The 24,067-nt window shown below is 45.9% G+C and overlaps 4 protein-coding genes across 12 annotated transcripts; 2 read left to right on the top strand and 2 right to left on the bottom strand.

Moving 5' to 3' along the window:
• Window positions 1–66: 66 nt before the first annotated feature.
• Window positions 67–2,893, top strand: dnajc28 (DnaJ (Hsp40) homolog, subfamily C, member 28). The gene is made up of 2 exons (XM_049730488.1): window positions 67–73; window positions 772–2,893. Exons 1-2 carry the CDS (start codon window positions 67–69, stop codon window positions 1,518–1,520), a joined length of 756 nt encoding a protein of 251 aa, XP_049586445.1. The 3' UTR covers window positions 1,521–2,893.
• Window positions 1,967–19,118, top strand: gramd1a (GRAM domain containing 1A). Of its 9 annotated transcripts, XM_049729322.1 has the most exons (25): window positions 1,967–2,014; window positions 3,958–4,052; window positions 5,024–5,082; window positions 5,193–5,354; window positions 5,535–5,577; window positions 8,592–8,763; window positions 8,857–9,169; window positions 12,683–12,917; window positions 13,080–13,100; window positions 13,190–13,274; window positions 13,373–13,476; window positions 13,717–13,812; window positions 13,941–14,021; window positions 14,109–14,227; window positions 14,309–14,582; window positions 14,772–14,925; window positions 14,999–15,145; window positions 15,445–15,566; window positions 15,625–15,767; window positions 15,833–15,936; window positions 16,046–16,261; window positions 16,339–16,423; window positions 17,122–17,229; window positions 17,350–17,470; window positions 17,545–19,118. In XM_049729322.1, the coding sequence occupies exons 6-25, from the start codon at window positions 8,715–8,717 to the stop codon at window positions 17,626–17,628; spliced, it is 2,661 nt and encodes an 886-aa protein (XP_049585279.1). In that variant the 5' UTR covers window positions 1,967–2,014; window positions 3,958–4,052; window positions 5,024–5,082; window positions 5,193–5,354; window positions 5,535–5,577; window positions 8,592–8,714; the 3' UTR covers window positions 17,629–19,118. The 9 variants fall into 9 exon arrangements, with proteins under 9 accessions (XP_049585279.1, XP_049585275.1, XP_049585286.1 ...); XM_049729318.1 differs by having other exon boundaries at window positions 8,592–9,169; XM_049729329.1 differs by lacking the exons at window positions 8,592–8,763; window positions 8,857–9,169.
• Window positions 2,871–4,413, bottom strand: si:ch211-225p5.8 (uncharacterized protein LOC555567 homolog). The gene is made up of 5 exons (XM_049729460.2): window positions 4,196–4,413; window positions 3,876–4,042; window positions 3,563–3,797; window positions 3,324–3,483; window positions 2,871–2,965 (listed from the first exon to the last, which is right to left on the bottom strand). Exons 1-5 carry the CDS (start codon window positions 4,272–4,274, stop codon window positions 2,923–2,925), a joined length of 684 nt encoding a protein of 227 aa, XP_049585417.1. The 5' UTR covers window positions 4,275–4,413; the 3' UTR covers window positions 2,871–2,922.
• On the bottom strand, window positions 18,355–23,653 carry scn1ba (sodium channel, voltage-gated, type I, beta a). Its single transcript, XM_049729463.2, has 6 exons — window positions 22,619–23,653; window positions 20,499–20,665; window positions 19,993–20,230; window positions 19,757–19,898; window positions 19,475–19,547; window positions 18,355–19,348 (listed from the first exon to the last, which is right to left on the bottom strand). The coding sequence occupies exons 1-5, from the start codon at window positions 22,668–22,670 to the stop codon at window positions 19,481–19,483; spliced, it is 666 nt and encodes a 221-aa protein (XP_049585420.1). The 5' UTR covers window positions 22,671–23,653; the 3' UTR covers window positions 18,355–19,348; window positions 19,475–19,480.
• Window positions 23,654–24,067: the final 414 nt, after the last annotated feature.

The raw sequence follows: 24,067 nt of genomic DNA, 5'->3' as shown, positions 1-24,067 counted from the left end.
CGATCAATGGAACATGAGTTGTACAAGTTCAACAAGTTTTTAATCACTGGAAGAATCTGCCGAAACATGTCAGGTAATGCACCTAAAATAATTTGTTTGATATAAAAGAACCAGTGAAGTGAATTGAGCATGAGGGTGGAAAGCATCGTTCTCCCCGCTCCACTTGGTGTTGCCTGTATTCTTTTTTTTCCCTTTTTCATACGTGTTATAAATTTATGACATAAAAGTGTTTTTGATCCAAATGTCTAACATTAGCCTAACCATAGACCACCTAATCACGCATCTAATAACATTGTTGTTTATTGCATCTAATTTATAACTTATTTAAGATATACAACATTTTTAACGCAACTTACATTTGAATTGTCATCATACGCGTCGTTTTGTATTTTGTGTGAAGACGACTGGGCTGCTGTGTGACCTCCAGCCCAGCAGGTGTCGCCCATGTACTTTTCTCAACAAGCGCCAGTGAAAACCCAAGCAAACGAAGAAAGAAACAACAACAAACGTAACTGGCAGTGGGTGAGTCGATTTCCACCTTGTATTTGTCGTTAAATTCCATTTTTATAGTTTGGAACGAGTAAATTGGCACGTTTGCGTGGTATCTAGTGGAAGAAGTTTGACGGTTTGGCTTGCTTATTTAGCTTCGTTAGTTTGTAGCTAGGAGAAGTGGAATATCCGGGTATTTTTTATGACGTTGCCGATTTAAATTGCTAAATTAGCAAAGAATTAACATTGTTACCTTGTAAAACATATATGATAGCCTAAAAGAGTACGAGGGTGTGGGCTCAGGCACCCCCAGCCAACGCGAGCGCCAGTACCGCCATTTCCGTGCCGACAGGGCCGTGGAGCAAGTTACCGATTACCGGCAGAGGGAGCACGAGAGAGCGGCGGCGGCCGAAGGGGCGCTGGTGGAGCGGGACGTGCGGAAGCGCAGTAGGACTATCAAAATCACTCAAGCGGTGGAGCGGCTGGTGGAGGATCTAATCCAGGAGTCCATGGCCCGGGGGGACTTCCGCAATTTAAGTGGCGCCGGAAAGCCGCTCAACAAGTTCCAACACAACCCCTACGCCGACCCCATGACGCACAACCTCAATCGCATCCTCTTGGACAACGGCTACCAGCCACCTTGGGTGCTCACGCAGCGGGACATCCGCGAGGCCGCCGCTCGCATCCGTGGTCAGTTGCTGGACGGACGGGTCGGGCTGGGCCAAGCCCTCGGCCCGACAGAGCGCCTCCGCTGGGAGGAGCTGTGCGCTCACGCCGAGGAAGAGCTGGCCAAACTCAACAAGAAGGTGGACGGCTACAACCTGATTGTTCCCATGCTCCACATGCAAATGGTACATTTCAGCCTGGCGCGCGAGGTGCGGCGCGCAGAGGAGGCGGCCGGACGGCGCCGAGTTGAACAACGACAGAGGAGGAAGGAGGAGAGGAAGCGGCTCAATGCCGCCTATATCGCTGCCAAGTCCGCAGGCGTCAAGCGAGGACTGCTGTCGTGGATGCACAGTTGGCTCAAATGAACTGCACGAAACTCGACTTCATCTTCTTTTTGTGTTTTTAAGCCTTGAGTTTATTGAGCAACAATGCTTGACTGTTGTTGTTGCATCATTCTTATTTTTTTTTTATTGTGCGCGCGGTTCACTGCTGATTTTCCACCTCTGTCGCCGGGTTACAGATGACCACCGACGATGACACCGCCGCGACCCGAGCCGCGGCGGCCGTAGACGGCGTTCGCTTCCGGCTCCAGTCTTGGGCTATGTACTGCTGGTACGGGTCCTGGGAGCCCTCCAGTTTCCTGGAGCGGATGAAACTAAACATGACGGCGAAGGAGAAGAAGCTGAACATGCCAAACACCAGCAGGATGTAGAAGACTCCTTGGAATGTGGCGGACGTGCTGGCGTGGCTCTGCGGAGATTGCGCAGTGGTTCTGTTGAGGCATTGATGCAACCAGGACAGCAGCAGGGAACTCAAATCAGTGCCGTTGATGTCAGACATGGTCGCCTCCTGCTGCAAGGTGAGCAGTGAGTACAAGTTTTTGTATCCTGGGGAAAATGTTTGTATGTATTGTGGCTGGGGCAGAAAATGTTATGAGAGTCTTTCCTAATCCAACGAATCGATTCTAAAAGGAGATGGCAGCAGCCCTAATATATACGGATCGTCATAACGAACATCACAACAATATTACAATGGCTAGATTTAAAAAAACGTTAAATAAAACACGTACTTTTTTCAAATGAGAGACATTTTTAATAGCCACACGGCCCATTCAACAATATACCACAACAAATCAAATCGGTTCATTACAAAAAAATATATATATCCTTTCAATTGAAATGATTTTTCCCAAAGGTCCCTGAATCCTTATATATGATAAGAAAATAGATTCATGAATTTATAGAGATAGAATTTCCACAAATTTAAGCAATTCCATTTTGGTAAGAAGATTTTTATTTGAAATGTTGATCTCCTAAACTAACATCCTTGTAATGTAAACCAAAGTCAATGAGATAGCAAAGTTGTAATAAAGCACTCATCAGGAAGAAAAGCTTACCTGTGTGATGACTTTGCTTGCCCTCCTACTATGGCCCAGACGCAACGTTCCAGCCGCCTAAAAAGCAAACCCCCTCGCCGGGTCCTACCTAAAGCTCCTCCAATGCCTGGCTGTCAACACGTTTAATGAAAACATTTGTTAGAATTCAACTCTAGAAAAGAATATGTGAGGACACCGCCAGACCTGTGTGAAATGACAGCTCAGTGGCAGAACAATGCTTTCGCTGTGCCACTGTGACCTCCACGTGTCCTTGAACGCACCATTTGCACTCCACATCTACACTATGCATGTACTTGTATGAGGAATGAGATGCATACAATAAAAATCATTTGTTATATTTCACACAGTGCTTTTTTGATCCAATAAAAAACTTATTTAGGTTCATCTAACTTAACGCCATCACAGTCCAGCAATCTGCAACACATAAAAATGAGGGGGGGGGGGGGAAAGATTAACGACAATTCTAGAAAAAAGTTCAGATGATAAAGTGGTGTTGAAGAATTTGATAAAATTTCTAAAAAAAACAGTCAAAATTATTTTTATTTATTCATTTTTTTGCATATTTTATCTTAAATATATTTTAAAATATTTATTTATATTTCAACTGACAAATTATTCTTGTTAAATGACTGAGCAAATATGCGTACTTGAAATTTGTCAATTTAATCAGAGAAAATGACTTCCAGTTTTTGTAAAATTACAATTCACTAATTCTGCTGAAATGATGCATTCTTGGTGCATTTAGTGAATTATGAAGGATCATTCGACATACTCCTTGTGAGCCTTGAGAGCTCTGCGTGCCTCGCGGGCGTCCATGTCGTCCGACACCTTCTTGTAGCAGTAGACCACCACCACGATGAGCCACAACTGCAGGAGCACGATCAGCACATACATGACCATCTCCGACACCACCGCCGCCAGCTCCCGGTTGGCTTCAACGTAGATGGCAAACTCAAATGACTTATCGTAATTCATATCAACCGAAGCGTGGTTACGGGGGCGGATCCTCACCGGCGTCCACCACGCTGAGCTCCACCTCCTTCTCCACGCTGACGTGGTGCCGAAAGCCCGCCAGCAGAAGCGTTCGGCTGAAAGTGCAGCGATACGTTCCGGCGTCCCCGTAGCTGACGTTGCGCACGGCGACGGTGGCCGCCTGGATGTCCTCGCCTCTCGTGCCCAGCCAGTCCAGACGTCCCCTGAAAGCTTCGTCCACAACGTCGGCACTCGGGTGCTCGTAGTGGAAGATCTGGAAGGAAAGCCGGCGCGGGTTTTTGACGAATGTTTGCTTTGACAGAAAATTCATTTAGCTCACATGTGATCTCACATGTGTGAAATTTTCCTGTCCTTGAGGTCTGAAGTGCCAGTCCACGGTGGCGACGGCGCCCACTTCTGCTCGTTTCTTGCAGGAAATGCAACCCAGCACGAAGGCCTGGCCCCGTACGGCCTCCGTCAACGAGTCCACCTCGGCGCAGCCGCCCAGACACTCGCACGCTACAAAAAGGTATTGCCGTACTGAAAATGTCATCACTTCAACAGAAAAATGGTTTGAATGTATTAGTATTTATCAAGTCATATAGTCATTATTTCCTCGATTCCTTTCCACAAAAAGGCCTCCAAATATTCACGAGTGATTTCTCGACTCACCAAGCAGACTGATGACTATGAGAAAAGGCCGCTGGATTTGCGCGAGAGCCATTGAACAAAATCTACTGGGGCACCTCATCCAAGCTCCATAAAGTCTTCCGTTTACGTCGAAAATGAGTCCAAGAAATGACAGACGAGACAAAAAGTTGTTTAGCGAGTCGTCCCGGGGTACTCGCTGCTCCGAGGAGGCTTTGAGGAGGTTATATTTAGGCGCTGCTGGCAATATTACCCAAAGCCAGCTGGGAACTTGAGATGGATGACCAGAGAGCTAACGCTTTTCTTGCAGGCGGGATGGATGAACGGATGGACGAATGAATGGATGGACGGATGGATGAGATTTCTTCAAGTGTGTCAGTGTGCACCTACTTACTTGGATATTTTTGACGTTTCCCTTGATAACATACGCTTGCACAATGTCACTATGTGGCCCACATTTTAGAGCACACACACACACACACACACGTCTAATGAGACCCATCGCAAAATCATGTATGACACTTCAAATAGAAAATATACATTTTCTACGAATATATTTTTTTCCATCGTCAAGGCTGCTATCGTAGCGATGAAGTGAAGGCCGCCTCATTTGGGTATACGACAGATTCACGTGGGAGATAGGAGGCGTGCGGTGGGGTGATTACCTGGAATCGCTCAACAAATACAACCAAATCTCAATCTTTCAAGGCCTTCTAAGCTTGAGTCATGTGTATGTGTACGGTCGCTCCACTCGGGGGTCAGGGTTGTTGTCATGTGATGTAACCAGATGATGACAGAGTGTGTGTGTGTTGGGTCCTTGCCACTTTTAACCTTCTCATCTGCTGCGAGCAGTTATGAGCAAACCAGTGTGAGGGTGTCATCGAAACCTTGGACACACACACAACTTCAAGGTAATTCGACATACAGCATGTGTGTGTCTGTGGGGGGGGCGACAACCCCCCCCCCCCCCCCCCCCCCCTTCCCGCCTTACACACACACACATATCCTTTCTTATTTTTAGCACAGATCGAGTTTCCACAGCCCTCCCGGCAGCCTGGAGCAGCTCCCGAGCGTTTGGCAGCCCGAGTGGATCGCAGGTCGGGAAGGATGGCGCATCGACTTTAGTGCCAAGTCACTGTGATGCTCTGCTGAGGAATGAATACAAAATTCTACACCATAGCAGGTAAATGCAATCACATCGGGCATGCTTGTATTTGTAATCTAGATGTTAAATTGATCCTTTTTATTTTTTTAACCATTCGTCTTCATTACTCTCTGTTTACAAGTTTGGATGCAATTTCTTTGGCTCAACACCATCGTGCTGCTTTTCTTTTGTTTTATTTTCTTTCTTTTCCCCCTTTAGATAAGGTGACATGAATGTGAAAAGATGCTGCAGCGGGATGAAGGTGAGGAGCAGTAATTACCCCTCATAAAGTCCTCCACTGGTCACTGATGACAATTTAATGATTTAAAAAGTTAGTCCTCCAAGTTTTTTTCCTTGTGTATAGAGGAAGTCGTATATTGTGAGCTATATTTTGGAAGGGAAAAATATTTTTGAATAAAAAGACATGTAACTCAATTTTTTGGGGTGATATTGTTCAAGAAAACATATATATTATATTTTACAGACAAAAAAAAAGACATTTTGTAGACAGAAATTCTGAAACGGTGAGGTGAAGTGATGCAGTGTGATGATGTTAAGGAGCAACATTTCACTTAGTAAGTCCTCCGTTGGTTCTGCTGGCTTCGTTAGCTAAAGTACACTCTTCGTCAGAGGTTTGTAGATTTATGATTTCCATCAAACGTTCTTGCGAGGACCACATTCTTTCCATGCACCTTAGGCTGCCCACCCTTGGGCTTAAACGCTTTATGTTATTGCCACTGTGTTGACATTTAGGAGGCTCTACGTGTGTCACAAATAGACTATTTATTAAGATCTCTTCCACGAAGGCTGGCAAAGGCCCACTGCCACGCATTTGAGTCACTTGACAAGGGTAGCAATTATAGCGACTGCACGACTGCAGGTTGAGCTTTAGGGGTCGCTGTTTTGCTTAGGTCAATAACATGTTATGTTCATTAGACTCACTACCGCGATAGTTACGACAATATTTATTGTTGAGAAGTAGTACTTCTAGTCGGAATAACCTGAACTTAAATAATGCCAATGGTTTTCGTATGTTGACTAGAGCAAGTCCTTTTGGAAAGTTAGGTCAAGTGCTGCGTCCTTCCAACCGCTTGTTTTGCCTTTTGTCTTGTTTATTTGCATAGTATGGCACTCCATGTGGATTTATCTAACACATAACTAGTTTTAGTATTGATGAATAGAGTCAAAAAGGAAGCTGAGTAGATCATTATGTCTGATCCTACACACATATGCATATATGTATATATATATTCGCATTTACACGCAAGCAAATTGAATGTTTTCGGAAAGTGGCTCGAGTTGCAGCAGACTGTTATTTCTAGGACCGAACCAAAAAGTTTACTAGGGGGAGGCTCGTCTTGTTATTCGATTTTTTGCTTCATCTAATGCTACAATGCTGTACTCTACATTATTTAATTTGCCATATAGTTCAATTTACTATTCAAAGAAAAGCAAGTAGGGACGAAACTTGTCGCCAAATAAGTCGATATTTTATAGTCGCATTCCCCACCCACCCACAAATACTAATGTTTGCGTTCGTTCGCCCGTCTCTGAGGCGACAGTTATTTCCCGGACTGAACCAACAAGTTTACAAGAGGGGTGCCCATTTTTCCGTGTTACTTTTTATCTTATCTAATTACTCGTTGTTGGATTACACACGAATCAATAGGTCATATAGTAGACTTTAATATTCCTCAAACTTTATATTTGGTGATTAAAGTTAAGAACAAGAAGTAAGTCAATTATTCATCGTGCTAATAACCCCTACGCAAACGCAAAATCATTGCGTTCGCGCCCCCCCAGCCGACAACAGTCAGTAAGCTCATCCATTTAACTGTTCTCAGCTTTTCTTCTGCGATAGTTCCTTTTATTTAGATGTTTTAAATGTAAAAATGGTGGAAGTTGACTCCCTTTAGTTCGTCTTCCGACTTGTGGGGGGAGGGTGGTTAACGGCGGCGGCTGCCCCCCCAAACAAAGAAGTCGACGCAGGGGCTTAGGAGAAGAAAAAGTTGGCCCAAACTTTCGCTTGGTGCTGCTAGCTTGGCTGGTGGAGTTGAACGGTTAGCCCCGGCGGATGCGCTCCTCCTCGTCGGCTGGGCGAGCTTCCACACCATCATGCTGATGTGCTCCGTTGAAAAAGTGGATTTTAACATCACGTCACGGGCCGTCGCTCGGCTCGTCTTCGAGGCCGAACACGACCACCGGAATGGGGGAAATTCGTCGAACGGCAGGTACGGCGAAAGAGAAACAAGACGCTGAGTTTTTACTGGGTGCTTGGGGTAAACTATTCACGTGGTGCATAATAGTACGGGCTATCTTATATATGCATTGATTGGAAAGTCTATTTGCAAGATTAGGTTGGTCAAACATGTCCGTGCTAAGATTGTTCTTGTTCAAACACGAGAGCAAACAGTGCTTGCTCCACTGTGTCCCATTGTCACACATACTGGTGGCCTTCATTGGGTGTTGTCTATATATTTTTAAGGATTTTTTCTTTTTTTTAATTCAATTTTATCATAAGTGGCGTTGCCTTGACTTACGAATGTATTCATAGAATCTATGATAACGATCACTACCCAAAACGCTCGTATCGCAAATCATCTTCCCCAATGAAATGTATGCATGGTGTGTGTATTTGTTTCAAACACACCGTGTTGATGTGTGTGTTTGCTTCTTTTTGGTGGAATGTTTCCTATGACCTTGTTGAGTGTTCTCCCGCATGCACTTTGGAGCTTTCTTGGACTTGTTTTGAGTGTCCTCAAATGTCATGTAATACTCACAACAGGAAGTGGGTGCTCTCAAATTCCCCCGCTTCCCTGCAATAAGGTCCTTGACTTCATTACGGAAAAATCCATGTCATGTCGTCCGGGGTTGGCAAACTACAGCCTGTGGGTCAGTCATGGAGCTTTAAAGATACCCCAGAGAAACTGTATATTTGATCCATGATTAGCCTTCACACAAAGCTCAGTAAAGGCGGGATATTGCTACAACTCATTCTTGCTATGTCGGTGCAGAACAGTGTCTTGGAGTCTGTGACTTTGAGTGTGTATGGATTTAAAAGGCCGGATGTGGGCGTCAACAGTGTGAGGTTAGCTTGCGAACACAATATTTGCTAGGACTTTTGTTTGTCATCAAATTGTTCCAGTTAATCCAATAAGATAGTCATTAGCTCAGTGGAGGACTTTATTGACATGTTCTTTATCTGAAGCTCCTCATTTATAGCGAGTCTGAACACAGCTTGCATTGTGAGTGCTGCAAAGTCTTTTCACCCCTCAGGTGTTTTACCTCTGAGTTCACAAAGATGACACTCGTGAAGCAACCGTGATGGCGGAGAGCTTTGAGGAAACCATGCATGGAAAGATGGTGGACGTCCCGAACACGACACGCTTATTGTGAAGAATGACTGAATTCTTTGGGATGGCATTTCCCATGGCGGCGTACTCGACGGGTCTGGACTTTTAACGAGCGCTCCCGAAAACGATCATGTCCTCCGCTCGGCCCGTCCCGACACTGAGCATCCTACCCCCTTCCTCCGACACAGAATCCTGGTCCCGATCGCCCAGCCCCCGGCCCAACCGCACTGGCCGCCACCTGCGCTCCTACCGCACCGGCCGCAGCCGGACTAGGAAGCGGAGTGCGGACAAGCGCTCGGGAACCCCGCAGATTGTAATTGAGGAGGAAATTTCCCCTGCACCCTCTGAGGGCCCTCAGATAAGATGTGAGGAGCAGGGCCGGGACCAGGACCTCCTGTTGCCGCCGTGCCAAACTTGGTCGCGTAGCCCCTCTCCCAGCCGGCGCTCTCGGTGGTCCCTCAGGAGCCTGCTGGGCAGGGACTCTGACTGGGACAGCTGCAGGTTAGTGTGCTAGACAGAGCAACCCTTGTGACGTCACTTTTGACCTTTCTTTATTTTTTTTTAAAGCCACCATTGCATGCTGTAATTTTATGCAAATGAAGCGTGGCAGTGAAGGGAACGTAATGATAGAAATGAAAGTCTGCTCTTGTTGTACAGTACATAAGGTCCGCTCACCGGGAACAGAAGGTCTGCGCAACATGCTCTGTGGGAATTCTGTGGGTTCCTGTATGGAGGACTGTAAACCAAACATAAGGGAGTTACTAACAGCTAAAGTGAAACGGAGCAGACATTGCTTTCGTCCATCGTTTAAATGCGGATCGTTATTTACGAGTCACTTAGTCAACTCAGTGAGGGTCACAACAAACCAGGAGGCGGGGCTACAAGCACCCTTCGCCAGAATCATGACATCACCCTCGGCCAATTGGAGCTTGCCTCTCATCCGGTGATGTCACGCTGGCCCAATGGAAGGGGGTTCTGAATGGTGTGGGTGATCACCCGCCCCCCCCCCCCCCCCCCCCTCCCCTCTTCACGTCTTTCTGCATCAGCTTTATTGACTCCATACAGTACATTCTCTCAGCTCATGTATAATGTCCACACTTTGTCCACTGCGGCGCATAGACGTAGAAGATCATCGTCAGTTTGTGAAATATGCAAAAAGAAATCCTATATACTGGATGGTTAAGATATGTTGGGGATGTCAGGATAAATAATGATGTTTTACGAAAGCTATTAGTGGAATATGCGATAGGGCAACACAAATAGGTGCAGCGTAAATGGGTTCAAATACAGTCGATTTAGATTTTTCTTGCTCAAATCCACAGGAAGTTGAAGCTACCTCCTGTTTCGCTTTCTGTACAAGAACAAAATGGTGGGAATAAAACGAAAAGGGACCCGACCCCTGGTTAGTCTCAGAACCATGTGGTCATTGCTTTCTTTGCGGCAATCTGAAAACTACGTTCTTGTCAGGAAGGAAGAGGTGCTCATTTCCTGTCATTTTGACAGAACTCTCACGGTGCTCAACAGGAAAGCAGATTACAGGCAGAGAGACTGAGACTGCTGGATTATGTTGTGTACTCTAATCCACAGCGATGTACATAGATTGAGGGTGATTTAAATCCAACAGCAATGAATTGTGAAAAATCTTAGACCGCACACAAAAATGCAAATCTTATGGAAATAAATTCATTTCAGTCGACAGCAAGTGGCAAAATGGCCGCCCCGTGAGCCGCTTAGAAACAGTTGGAAAACTTATGATCCACAAACGCAGTATAAATGAAGATGTCTTGTTTAGACTAGTGGGGGACTATGAGTCCCAAAAATGTTCGTGTTTCCAGCATTGCTTAGTTTTTTTTCTTTTCATATCTGCTTTGTAACAACTTGATGTGTGTCGCTAGCATGTCCGCTCTGGGCAAAATGTATTGGGACACATCCTAACACTTGCACCTTCTGATGACATCTGAGATGTTTCCCAAACTCTTGTCACTTGATGGTGACACCAACTCCATCAGCATTGATTAATTGTATTTTTAGTGTGAAATTTAGACATATCTTTTCGGAGCTGCGTGTAGCGGGCTCTTATCTGTGGCCCCCAGTCACCAAAATGTTTATCATAGCCCACCCACCCATCCTCCCTCCCTCCCTCCCTCCCTCCTGGGCATGAAGCCGCACCTCCTCCCCCATCTGTGCGCTGTGGGGATTACGGATGGACGGCAGCCCGTCGGCGGCTCATCCTGCAAAGGCAGCCGTCGTCTGTCCGCGAAGGGCGTCGACGACGGCGATGGTGGGATACTAGCATCCCTCGCGTCCCCGCCGGATGTTCGCTCCAACCCGGCTTCAACGACGAGGAGAAGCGCGCCCGCCGCTCGTTTGTTTGTTTTTCGGATCCCCTCTTGGGACCGTGAACACCTCATGACATGTTCGAGTAAGTCATTCGACGGCGGCTGGGATGAGGGGCGTTTCACATTGTCCCCCTTTTTGTTACGATTCGCATGGAATTACAACCAAAACGAACATTTTGACTCAATAGCTAGCCATTCTTGCGCGTTATTTGCACAAAACGCAAGTGGTGCGTTCACGTGAATCTTGGTCGCTCAGCGGTCATCCGGTCACAGACTCCCCCACCCTCCTCTCGTCGCCGAGTACAGGAGCCTCCATCCCCCCCAAAACGGTCTTTTTTATTTTATTTTTTTGACCGTGAAATGAGCCCCCATGTCACGGTGCCTCCATCCCGTGTGTTTTTGTTGGCTTCTTCGATCCACATCGCTTGACACGATTGATGCTAATTTCTCCATGTTGCTTATTCGCTAGCCGTCGCTGTCCGAATGAATGGATTTACATCGGAGGTGACAAATTATGAATATTAGTCTTATTATCAGACGTTACGAATGCATTGTGTGGTCGTTGTATTTGTTGAGTGTCATCAGAAGCGGGAGCACGTTGTAAACTAACGCTGACACCGATTCTCATCACTAAGTCCCTATAATAGGCTTGTCAACATGGTAGGTAGGCTTCAGCCATTGAATGTAAAGTTTATTTGTGGTACTTTACTCAATAAGGTCACAAATGAAGCAGCAATACACAGTAATAACCATTGTCCTATTCAAATTGACATTGCAAAGGCAGAATATTTGTGTTGGATCTCATTAGACGACTAAATTTTGCCTAATTTTATGCCTGATGAATGGTCATCGTTGACATGGTAAAATATTGCATGTGCACTGCAAGCTGAGTGTTGATGGAGTGTTTGCCCAAATATGTTTTTTGTTTTGGTTGTTGCTCTGAATGTGGCGAATAAGTGGGCACTACGCCCCCAGCCTCAGTTCTGAGGCTTTCGATGCAAATCTCTTGTGCAATTTGCATGCAGGTCGTTTTATGTACTCTGCCAATGCAAACGCAGCCAAATTGTATTTGGCAGTCGAATTGTACAAAGAAATCGAATGTCACCTGATGAAATGATCAGATAAACACTGGGGGGGGGGGGGGGGGGGGGGAAATAATTTTACTCTATTGCAATGCCCCATAAGTTGTATAGCCAATTTTTTTTTAAATCCTTATTGAGGGGTTAAGTAAAAATCAATAGCAAGTCGTCTTTTTATCGTCATTACAAAAAGTGCACAAAAGATGAGTTTTTCCATTGAGGTTCAAAATAAATGTTTTTGAACCACAAATAGGCAATGTTTTGCTACAAAAGTCAAACTTTTCACAAATGAGAAAAATGTACCAAAAAAATCCAAATAAGGCACGAGAGTTAATGTTTAAGCTGATTTTTGCTTAGTGTTTTGTATAGACCTCAAATGTTAGGAATTTTTTGGGGCCGTCTCGCTTGAAAGTGGGATCGGCCTCCTTATCAGTCAGAATTGGTTCAGGCTGATAAAAGTGCCCCCTGCGTGGCCTTCCCTTTGTATTTAGTAGCTATTGTCAAACAGGAAGCCCGCTCTATGCCTTCTTGTCGCGTGCTCTTTGCCATCTAATGAAAAATTCACACATTTTTTTTTGTTCTGTTCTTTTTTGCAGCACCGCCAGTAACTCTCCACGCAGCACTCCAGGTAGCTCACCCTCCTTGCGTCGGCGGGTGCTTGGGGGCGGCCGGGCCAGCGAGAGCGAGGGAGGGGGGGAGAAGAGCAGTGGAGGAGGGGGAGGAGGAGGCGGCGGCGGGGGCTCAGACAGCCCCCTGCCGTCCATACCGTCGGCGTCGTCGCTTACCTCGGCCTACCCGATTGCCTCTCGACATTTCAAGAGCAATGCCAAGGTGAGATTTTGAGGAGTACGGCTCCAAAAACATCCCAGTGTGATTCGGCACCACGCGAGAACTTCATTTAATGAGCATCAACAAACGCTATGCTTTTTCTGTGGGATGGATACATCACCCACATATTTATCGTTCTAATGATTGTCTTTGTTGTCTTTGCAGAAAATGCAAAGCTGGTACAATGTGAGTATCCCTCTCCATCCCTTTTTTTTTTTTTTTGGAGGGGTGTCTTCATCGATACCAGCCAAAGCTCCTTTGTTCCTCTCCGTCAGGTCCTCAGCCCCACGTACAAGCAACGGAACGAGGACTTCCGTAAAATCTTCAAGAAGCTCCCGGACACGGAACGACTCATAGTGGGTGAGTACCGAAGAATCAACGAACGTCCTTGACTTGAGAGATTTGGGTCCACTGAACGCTCATCTTTTTTTTTTCTCTTCTCTCCCTCCCCCCCGCAGACTACTCGTGTGCTCTCCAGAAAGATATCCTGCTTCAGGGTCGCCTGTATCTGTCTGAGAACTGGCTGTGTTTCTACAGCAACATATTCCGCTGGGAAACCACTGTGAGCGCTCGCTTCGTTATTTGCGGATCGCTCCTTGCTGATAAAAGTCACACGCACATACTTCAAGACACAACAGCCGGCCAGGGTTAAACAATGTCAATCATCTACTTCCTACTACAGGCAGGATTATTTAATAGCATAGAAAAATGTAGCATTCATTTCTAGGTCAGGGTAATGGATTTTCTTCCGCTGACATTTTTCCATCCAGCAAAACCATAGGCTACGTTTCTGGCTTTGCAGATCACTATCCTGCTGAAAGACGTGACCTCCATGACCAAGGAGAAGACGGCCAAGCTCATTCCCAACGCCATCCAGATCAGCACGGACAATGAGAAGGTCAGCTTTAACTCCCACGCGCTTATTTGATCAGAGTCCGTATAAAAAAAACAAGCTGAGTCGGCGCCATAGGACAGCGAACTGATCTTTCCCTTCCTTCCTTCCTTCCCTCCTGTTGAAACGCTCAGCACTTCTTCACCTCTTTTGGCGCGCGGGATCGCAGCTTTATGATGATTTTCCGCCTGTGGCAGAACGCGCTGATGGACAAGGTACGAGCGATCAGCAGCTCACTGCTTTCACTCGCTTAGTACAAACGGGCCGGTCATGTGAGAGTAATATTTTCTACATGGTTGCAGTCGTTGTCCCCGAAAGAATTGTGGCATATTGTGCACCAGTGTTACGGCACCGAGCTGGGCCTCACCAGTGAGGACGACGACTACGTCTCCCCGACCGCCGAGCACATGAACGGCCTGTTGTGAGTGACCGACCCTAAAAGCAAACCGTTCGCAACATCCCAGTCAGTCAATAAAGTCACCCGTTCCCATCGTCGTACCAGGCCCGGAGAAGAGTCCGTGTCCGTCACCGATCTTCTGGACCTGAGCTCGGTGTCGCTTCCCTCCTCGGGCAGCTCCCCTCCTCCGCTGGTACCGTGCGCTCAGGCCAGCCCCCCCTCGGCGAGCTACGGCGCGGCGGGCTCGTCCCCGCCCTCCTCTGCCTGCTGCCTGCCCATCGAGGTGCCGGCGCCGGCGGGTCGCCGGCTCAGCTCGGATCCCCCGGAGCCGAGCCCGCCCAGCTCCCACGGCTCGGTGGCGTCCGCCGCGCTCACCAATGTGAGTGCTCATTTGTGTATACGTGATGCAGGACGTTTTCACAACGGCTGAAGAATGATTCATTTGAAATGTACAGTGTGTCCTGGAATTTGCCTGTGAGCGTCCGCTGTGCTTTTAAAAGCAGCGCAGTGGCAACTGCGAGCGGGCTTAAGAGTCATATGACGACGGCCTGTTTGCTTTCCCCCTCAGAACCCGGAGGAAGGCGGGGACAGCCTGTCCGAGGCAGCCGCTCACATGCTGCCCCTGCCCAACACCAGCCTGGGAAACCTCTCCTCATTGGACGCCACCAACGACGAGGACCTGCCCACCGACCCCAGCAACTCGTCCGACACGCAGGAGGAGAGTGAGTGACACGTTTTTTTCACCCCATCACAAGACAACAATTGTAAACGTCCATCCGTCCGTCCAACCTTCAGGTGAGGTGGAGTCGTTCTGCGTGGATCTGAACGGGCGGCTGCACGTCAATACGGCCGTGCGAATGAGCGTGGACAAGCTACACGACCTGCTCTTCTCCGCCGACACGCACTTCATCCGCCACCTTTTCTCGCAGCGACATTTTACCGGTCGGTACAGAAGGCACATGTACACCCCATTCTTGTTCCCCTGTTCAAGGAAAGCACTTTTTTTTGGTCATGCTATTATAGCCTCCCTCCATTGTCACTTGTTGAGAGTTCTTTCAGTCCTTTGAAATGAGGACAGCGTGAGTGGATTCGGCCAATGGCCTGCCGAGGAACATTGTGTCACACTAATTGGGGCATGTGACCTGGCTCTTCTTTTCACCCGGCATTCCATCTTCATCTGCAGGCCCTCCTGTTTTCCAAGCTTTTACGATGATCTTTTCGTCATTCTTTTGCTTTGGCAGACCTGACGGTGGGCGAGTGGCAGCGGGACGGCAGCAGCGGGACCACCAGCCGCGTGCTCAGCTACACCATCGCCCTCAACAACCCCCTGGGGCCCAAGACCGCCCCTGTGGTGGAGACGCAGGTAAGACCCTCAGTCGTCAGAGTTTGATTGCACCGGCCCAACGTCCTCCCGTGTCTAGACGCTGCACAAGAGCAGCGCTCAGGGCGAGTGCTACGTGGTGGACTCCGAGGTGATCACGTCGGGCATCCCGTACCAGGACTACTTCTACACTGTCCACAGATACTGCCTCACCTCCATCAGCAAGAACAAGAGCCGCCTCAGGTGACTTTATAGAACCCCCCACCCCACCCTCGTGAAAGTTCTCTCAACAATTGCCCTTGCTCTAGAGTTTCATCCGACATCTGCTACCGGAAGCAGCCGTGGAGTCTGGTCAAAGCTCTCATTGAAAAGAACACGTGGAGCGGGATTGAGGAGTACTACCGCCACATGGGTCAGTCAGTCAGTCAATCTCGCTCCTCGGGCCCCAAATGGCCTGCCAAGCAGCACCACCACCACCGACTTCCATGCGAACAAATCTTTTTGTTCCTCCTCCTCGCCAGAGAGCGAAGTGTGCAAGCTGGAGACGCTGCTTCAGTCCGAAGTGAGCGTGGTGACCACCGGGGACGTCACCAGCGCCGGCGAGACCGCCAAGACGCCGCCGGCCCTGCGACGGCGCAAGCGCACCTGCTCGCGCCGCCAAGGAGACCGGGATGGAGGGGGCGGCGCCGAGCGCGGAGACAGGGCCGTCGGGGAGGAGCGAGAGCGCAGGGACGCTGGTTAGTCTGCTGCCGTTGACGATCTCTACCATACTGTCTTGATTTGAGTATCAGCATTTTTTTATTTGTTTTTGTAGGTGCTCAGTATAAGAAGTTGGGAGAGCGCGCCCGTGGCGGAGCGCAGAATAGCGTCTCCACCATCCTCCTCATCGTCAGCTTCATGTAAGTAACAACATAGGTGATTGATTCATTGACTAACTCGACTTATTTGATTAAAAAAAAAAAAGTTTGACGGTGCCTTTCCTCGGCATCTTCTCTTTTTTTGTCTCTCCTTGTGCGCGGCTTTGTAGGATCTGTATCAGGTGCAGTATCAAAGGCTTTTATGTACTCGCTCACTCTGCCATTGCAAAGCCGCACTTGATTACAGGAAATGTCCGAATTGAACAAATTGGATTCGTTGTGCGATTAATCGAGCGCAAACGTATTGATAGTTCCTGTAATGAAGTCCCACTGTGACGTGAGTGCACACAAAAGTGCTTGTGAGCCACTTTCATGTGCTTCTCATTATCATTTAACACACTCAGTTTCCACCATGCACACACAGTTTTTTTTTAACCATAGTTCGCTCAATCGTGGCCGATGGCAATCATTTACATTGTATAAGATTTGTAATATTTTTTTGGCTGAAAATTCCCCTATATGTGTGCTCAGGCAATGCCATGTATAATATAAAAGTTTTGCTTTGGCACCGCCTTGTGGCATCTATAGGGAATTGCAAACCCTTTTTTTTGCGAGTGCCAATTTCCCATAGATGTCATCTCGCTGTCAGTGTTAAGTGCTTGGTGCAAACAAGTTCTTCAGTGTTGACTATCGTTCTTGATCCACCATGTGCGTGCATGGTTGTTTTTTTTTCTGATCAGCCTGGTGGTGCTGGTGGCGCTCAACATGCTGCTCTTCTACAAGCTCTACGCTCTGGAGAGGGCGGCACACACGCTGGAGACGTGGCACTCGTACTCACTGGCGGACAGGTGAGCTTCTCTGGAAACTTCTTTTTACTTTGAGTTTCTCAGAGGACTCTTGTTACATAAAACTCGAGTCATGGAATAAATGGACTTGCTCTCAAATGGTTTTTCCTTCCCCACCGTCAGTCCTCTACCTCAGACGGCAGGAGAGTGGGCTCAGGTGTTGCAGCTCCAGAGACAGTTCCACCAGGCGCAGCTCAGCAAGTGGCAGCAGATTCTACAGTCATCCGTGGCTCTTCTTGACCAGGTGTGTGTGTGTGTGAGTGTGGCCATCCTCAAAGGTAACTTCCATAAAACTTGCGTTCTCTGCTGTTTCACTAGATGAAGCAGTCACTTGAAAAACTCCACCAAGGCATCGCCGTCCCCGGGGTCCACCAGGACCAGCCGGCTGAGACGGACTCGTGAGCCCATCCTGTACGGTACCGTCAACACCCCACATCCAATACCGACCCACCTACACGGCTGGTCCACCTTTACAGAAAGAAAAAAACCCACCAGGGAACTATATGAACCACTTTTCACCTGTTTGACTTGAAAACCACACGGCCCTGTGGTGACTCAGCAATAAAACTCGGATGGAGGCCCACAGGTGGGCCCTCCAAAACGCCGCCACATCACGGAATCACACTGAATTTTTTGCAACATCTTCCCACGCCATTTTTTGTACTTCCAAGTTGGCGTAAATCTTGGGGATTTGATGTTTTCAAAAGAAATGGGACATGAAGACAAGCTTGTTAGTCAAGACCGTTACAGTATTTAATGCCCAAGCCCCGCCCTCCTCGTGCTCTGATTGGGTGTCAAGAGGGGGCCGCCGGTAAGGGCTGTAGTACAGATTGTTCTTGAATGTTTCATAGTAGGATATAATGTCAACAATAATAATAATAATAATTATTATGATGTGTGTGTGCATCCACGAGGAGTCCACGTTACATTTCATTTTTGTATTAGCTTCTTTTTTCTTTCTGATATTTTTCCGAAACCTCATTCGCTTGCCAATCATAAAGGACCAACCGGAATTCCGCGACGGAACAAAAGGGAATTTCTCGTATGTAATACATCTCTCCCACCTCTCTTTTTTTTTTTAATTGTCATGTCTCCAACTCCTTTTATTTCCCCACTCACCTCTATCACTCTATCTTTCCTGCCCTCCCTCGTTCCCTCCAGTTTGTTACGGCCCTGCTGTGCATGGCCGACCGCACACGACAACAAAAAGGGTGTATTATTTATTTTGGGACGGGTGCGGAGACGAGAATGTACTGTGAAGTTGTGATTGTGCACACGGAGAGAAATGGAAAAGAAAAAAAAATGCAACAAGTCCTGGCTCTTCTTTGTGTGTATGTGTGCGTCTTTACTACACTTCTGAAAAAATCGAAACCAAAAACTTCATGGGAAAATCTTTGATACCATTCAATGTTGATAATAACTAAATACAAATAATATAAAATAAAATCTGAAAATGTATATTCCAAATTGTATTGTTGTAAATTACAAGTTATATTTAAATGCTGATATTTGAAATGATTTAAGTATTTTCTTCCTGTTTAAATTTCAGATTTTTTAATGTAAAAATAAAAATGTGATGGTTTTTATAAGCCAATAATTGTGTAGGCCGCAGCCCTTAAAATACGCATAAAACCAGTGGATAACTTTACATTTTATTATGTTTTCCATTCAGTGAAGTGTTATTTCTGTTAGGAAAAAAAGCAGGTAAGAAAAAGTGATGAATGCTATTGTACTTCAAATATTTGCACTGGATTGAAAGTACACAAACACGTTGTTAGTGAACATTTTTTCTTTCAATATTGATCCCAAACCCCCTTTTCCTTAGAAGTCAGCAAAATGGGTTAATGCTCTATTTTCCAACATTGTTGTAAAAATAAATCCGATATTTCATACGGTAGTCTTGTTTTATTTTTGCCCCTTTTCCTGTTTGGCAGTGCGAGGCGGTGCTTTGCTGCCCTCTAGCGGCTACTATTAAAATACGTAAAACACGCACACTGTTGTACAGTTGTATAAAGTGCCTGGAATGGAGCGTCACACTCCTGTCTTGGCGTGTTGTCGCGGAGGAGACGGTGATGCTGAAGGTGGATGTGAAAATCCATCTCTGCGCCAGCACTTTCCCACTCTGAGGTCAAACACAACAACATGAAACACGTTTCCGATTAAACTCTGTTTTTACGTGTAAATTTCACAGGAGTTAAAGGGAAAATAGAAACAGGTATTATAGGCGGTATTGTGGATTTCAGCCTACCATGTGTTAATTATCCTCCTGCGCATCTGCACAATTGTCTTTGTTTTCAGACGCTACGGCTAAATACTCGGCCCTGAGGCGAGGAAGAGGAAGGAGGATCAGCAGCAGGAAGGAGAGAAAGAGTCAAACAGGTTGAAAGAATCCAAGATCAGAACGGACATTGTTTTCATTCAGGAGGAGAACATTGAGTGACTGAAGCATGACGTCACGAAAAATCTTCCTTTGCAAAATCAATCCACTCCAATTATCCATCTATTTGCATGAAAGTTTGTGTTGACTCACGCGCTCTCCCTCAAGGCCTCTTCGCCGGCCGCCGAGATCTTCCTGTAGCAGTAGATCATCTCCACCAGAAGCCACAGCTGCAAGCCGATGATGGCCACGTACATCATCACCTCAGACAAGATGGACGCTATGCCCCTCGTCACTGACACATGAAGGAACAGCATAGGTGAGTTCCTCTTTCTATGGTTATCATCACCCCCGAAAAAAAAATACATAAAGAGGTCAAGGGCGCATACTTTTGGGCACCACGCGGACGTTGATGATCTTGCTGGTGTTGGAGCGGAAGGTGTAGTCGTTGTAGACGAGCACGCGGCTGAAAACGCACTTGTAGCTGCCCGTGTCGTTGAAGGTGATGTTGGTGATGTAGATGGAGCCGTCCTGGAGGTCCAGCGTCCGTCTGCTGCCGCGCCACTGCACTCGCGACATAAAGCGCTCGTCCAAAATCCAGCCCTGCTCATTCCCGTAGCTGTACAGCTAAAAGTCCAAAATGTATCATGTGTAAAATATAATATTCATTAAAAATTCCAAATGTATTCAAATGTTTTAGCCATTTGAAAAAATAACATTAAAGTTAGTCATTGAAAAACAAATATTCTTAAAATGCATTTAACATTTGAAAAACAGCTCATGTCCAAACTGAATTTAATATAAAATTCAAATTTTAGTTTTGCATATTGTATGAATGAAATGATAACATTTCATATTTGATTCATCCCCTGCTGTATTTGCGTGCGTGACTGACATGTGAGAAGTCGGCGTCGCCGGCGGCCTTGAAGAGCCAGGTGACGCTGGCCGTGGCCATGACCTCGCCCCTCCTCTTACACGAGATACAGCCCAGCTTAAAACCTTGGTTGGCCACCGCCTCCGTGTCTGAGTCCACCTCTACGCATGCGCCCGCGCACACGCCCGCTGCAAAGAGAAACGTAAAACAAGCTCATCAAATATTGCGTTAATTATGACAAAGCCACAGTCATCCACTGTGCATGCATCTGGCGATGAAAGTCATTTTTATATTCAAAATACATCAATAATTTCATAACGCATGGAGGTCAACAGCAGCTCAATGTCAAAAGCCTTTTTCTGCTGACACAGTAAAAATGATGTAACCAGACATTGACCAACACATATGTGAACGCCGCATCCAAAGAGTCAGCGTTACATAATCGCTGACCTGACGAGTCAGGGTTACGCAACAGATATTCTAGAATTTGCCATGCGCCAGCTCACTAATCCTTTCGACGGAATTATGTGTGACCTTAAATGCACACAAACGCACAAGTGTTTTTTGATGACTAGTTGTGATGCAATGTGTCTCATAAATATACGATAGTGTTGTTTGTTTGCAATCATTTTGTGACTGTCATTTCATTTCCTACTAAATTGTCAGGCAACGTGTTTGAGCCTTATGAAATCTGCCTAGCGACAAGTGGCCAATGAAACGTGACAGTGGGAAAAATTGGCTCCAACTGGCTTATTAATATCATATCATTATTTTTCAAAAAATAGCACCTTGACTTATGAGTTTGATTTGTTCTGTGGCCATCCCCTGGTGGTGTAATGACATTTTTGTTAAGAAATAAAAAAAAAATAGAGTTAATAAATCATGTTGGACCTCCCATATACACAAATGGGAAATACCAAACCTCTGTGACATTTCGCCAAATTCCGAGCTAGCTTGAAACTTTCCACAAGGACAACGAACCACTTGAGCGAATGTTTGCGTCGCCTTTCCTTCTACAACTTTGGTTTGGGACAATGAATGAGACTGTGGGACGGCATTGCCATCGTTGGGGAGGGTGAAGCGTTGATTCATGGTCTGGAACTACCAATGGATTCATTAGTGAGGTCACAAGGTGGCCTAGCATCAATTTGATAGATGCATCCGTCTGGCCAAGATGGTTTCTGTGTGAGCTGCATTCATAATGTCCATTCGGCCTTGAACAGACACACACACACACACACGCACTTACACAAGAAGTTGTGCGTCATCCGTGCTGATGGAACATAAAGGATGACTGTACTTTCTTTTCACTGTACTTTTTTTTTTAAGCTCTTCACATCTATTGACGATTACACTTGAGCCAATGAGAGCTAACGTGGGCTGACTCTGTTATTTGTTATTTTTTAAGATGAGTTCAGAAATGAATAGAGACTGGATTGGTGGGCATTTCTTATGAATTAAAAAGTACGTTATATATATATATATATATATATTGATTTAAACTTCATATAGTTAATTCATTAAGATAGCCTAACTGTGAATTAATTTTGTTTTTAAGTTGTTTATTCCTCATTTTTGTTTAGACTTTTTAAAAAATATTTTTGATTTAATATTCATCCATTTAATGTAATGTTTTTTTAACATCTGATTGCTTGTGCACGTCATATAACACTTCATATGACCATCCTTGCGTTGTCCTTGTTAATATTTTATGCATGTTAATTGCTGCTATTGACTTTTTTCACATCACGCACACCCGTCAAGATTTAAAAGGCTGCTATTTTTAATCAAGCCTCCGTCTTATGAGCTCTCATCCAATTTCCTGCCTGATCCTCGCTTACGTGTCCAGATGTGCTTTCGTCATTACAGGGATTTTATCAGTTTGAAAGAAAAAAAAAAAAAGAAAAAATGAAACCCTCCACATTTGCCAGGCAGTACAAACCTCAGTGGAAAAAGTCTCAAGAGCCAGAAGATACCACCAGATGGCGCCAGAGCAATACTTTTATACTAGACATGGTTTTGGCCTAAGCTAACAAAACACAGAAAAGGTGAGTTTTAACGGCTGGAAATGAAAATGATCAAATATAGTTAATATACACTTGTGGTGTTACCATGGTAATGCAAATACAGGAGCTACTCACCTTGAAGCACCATGAGGAGGACCAACGGTATAAACATCACCAAGGCAGACATGTTACTGATGTTCAAAGCCTCCAAAAAGTGTGTGTTATGCCCCCACCAAAAAAAAAAAAAAAAAGTGGGACAAACAAAAGCAGGATTTCAGCGATCACCTCCCAAATGTTTCTCAGCAGCAGTGTCCATTTACAGAAGAAGAATCACTCCGGGTGTCGCCTTTCAACCACTCAATTATTTAAAATGGATCTTCACACTCTTCTTTTTCTTCTATTTTCTTGTCGTTCACAGAAAATGGCCCAGAGTATTAACTCGTTCTTTGGCTTTTTTAATTTGCATTGTAAAAAGCAATGTGCAAAAAGTTGTCTGTAGATTACATTAAATGGAAGAAGTCAAAATGAAAGTGCTCAACTCACTTTAGCGTAGTTCCTTGGATCCTAGAAGATTGCAGTGAAGCCCTACCTTTGTCCATCTGAAGCGCCTCAACTTTGCGCCAAAGCACTAGTTTTATTGCAAACAAATACTTTTGCCTGAGTGCAAAATCAATGAATACGAGAGGATAGGTTATCCCCCCAAAAATTAGCCTGGGTTGTTCAACAAATAATTCCGCGCACAAAAATTGCAAACAGGTGACTTTTTCCACTGAATGATGGAGGATCTCGCCTGCAAAGATGAAAAAGCTGCGGGTTCACGTTTTAGTTTCAGCAAGTTTCTAAACATGAAACCAGCCTTAAAGTGTTCTGCAAGTCAGCCAAAGATCTCCAAACGGCTCAAATGGGATTGAAAATGCACCTTGCTGTCAAAATGTCCTCTATTGGGAAGCAAAATTCTCACATGATGGTCCCCAGGTGGTCGAATCCCATCCATCATGCCAGATGTTCCCACTCGGTTTCACCATCGGATAGAAGTACATGAAATAGAATCCAGGAGAGCCGAGGCAGGAGAGGACACAAAAGATCAGGAGGCTCGCTGGCGGACATGTCGGTCCGTGTGGAGGGATGCTGTGCTGATCCTGTCGTTGGGATGGGGGAGATGAGGGAGGTCGGGTGGGGGTGATGTGATGCAACCAAGACGTGGAGCGGGATGACGGACGAGCATGAGGGAGAGGTGACAGGGCGTTGTCATGGCGACAGGGATTTGGCGAGAGTGGCTGTCTCCTGACTGCATAGACGATGCTGTTGCGTGTTACAGCAACTTTGAAGGACTCACAGAAAGTCTGTGTGTTTTTTCTTTAGTCTTTTGCACCTTTCATTTTTAACATTTTTATCATCTGACCTCTATGTCTTTGTTGTTTATTCTTTCTCTAATACAAGCAGCTAGAATTTCTCTCTATTGCAAATAGAATCTAAATTTTAAAGGAACAGGCCCATTTTTCTAAACTTGTTTTCTTCTTAAATGAAACGGTTTTTTTCCGCCTAAATTCAGGCCTCCTGTAATTCCACAAAATGTCCGCTAGA

This window comes from Syngnathus scovelli, chromosome 9 (assembly GCF_024217435.2).
Source record: "Syngnathus scovelli strain Florida chromosome 9, RoL_Ssco_1.2, whole genome shotgun sequence".
NCBI classification, from domain to species: Eukaryota; Metazoa; Chordata; class Actinopteri; order Syngnathiformes; family Syngnathidae; genus Syngnathus; species Syngnathus scovelli.
The sequence above is the reverse complement of the archived record's forward strand: the minus strand, read 5'-3'. Positions and strand labels throughout refer to the sequence as shown.

Excerpts from the sequence above, each read along its gene's own strand:
- gramd1a (XM_049729318.1), top strand. The coding sequence starts at position 8,799 with ATGTCCTCCGCTCGGCCCGTCCCGACACTGAGCATCCTACCCCCTTCC. Across the intron at positions 14,228-14,308 it reads GAGCACATGAACGGCCTGTT|GCCCGGAGAAGAGTCCGTGT; the intron begins GTGAGTGACCGA and ends TCGTCGTACCAG. Across the intron at positions 16,262-16,338 it reads GCGAGAGCGCAGGGACGCTG|GTGCTCAGTATAAGAAGTTG; the intron begins GTTAGTCTGCTG and ends TTGTTTTTGTAG.
- scn1ba (XM_049729463.2), bottom strand. The coding sequence starts at position 22,670 with ATGTCTGCCTTGGTGATGTTTATACCGTTGGTCCTCCTCATGGTGCTT. Across the intron at positions 20,666-22,618 it reads CCTCCTCATGGTGCTTCAAG|CGGGCGTGTGCGCGGGCGCA; the intron begins GTGAGTAGCTCC and ends TTCTCTTTGCAG. Across the intron at positions 20,231-20,498 it reads GCGACGCCGACTTCTCACAT|CTGTACAGCTACGGGAATGA; the intron begins GTCAGTCACGCA and ends TTGGACTTTTAG.
- si:ch211-225p5.8 (XM_049729460.2), bottom strand. The coding sequence starts at position 4,274 with ATGAGGTGCCCCAGTAGATTTTGTTCAATGGCTCTCGCGCAAATCCAG. Across the intron at positions 4,043-4,195 it reads CATAGTCATCAGTCTGCTTG|CGTGCGAGTGTCTGGGCGGC; the intron begins GTGAGTCGAGAA and ends ACCTTTTTGTAG. Across the intron at positions 2,966-3,323 it reads GCTCTCAAGGCTCACAAGGA|ATTGCTGGACTGTGATGGCG; the intron begins GTATGTCGAATG and ends TATGTGTTGCAG.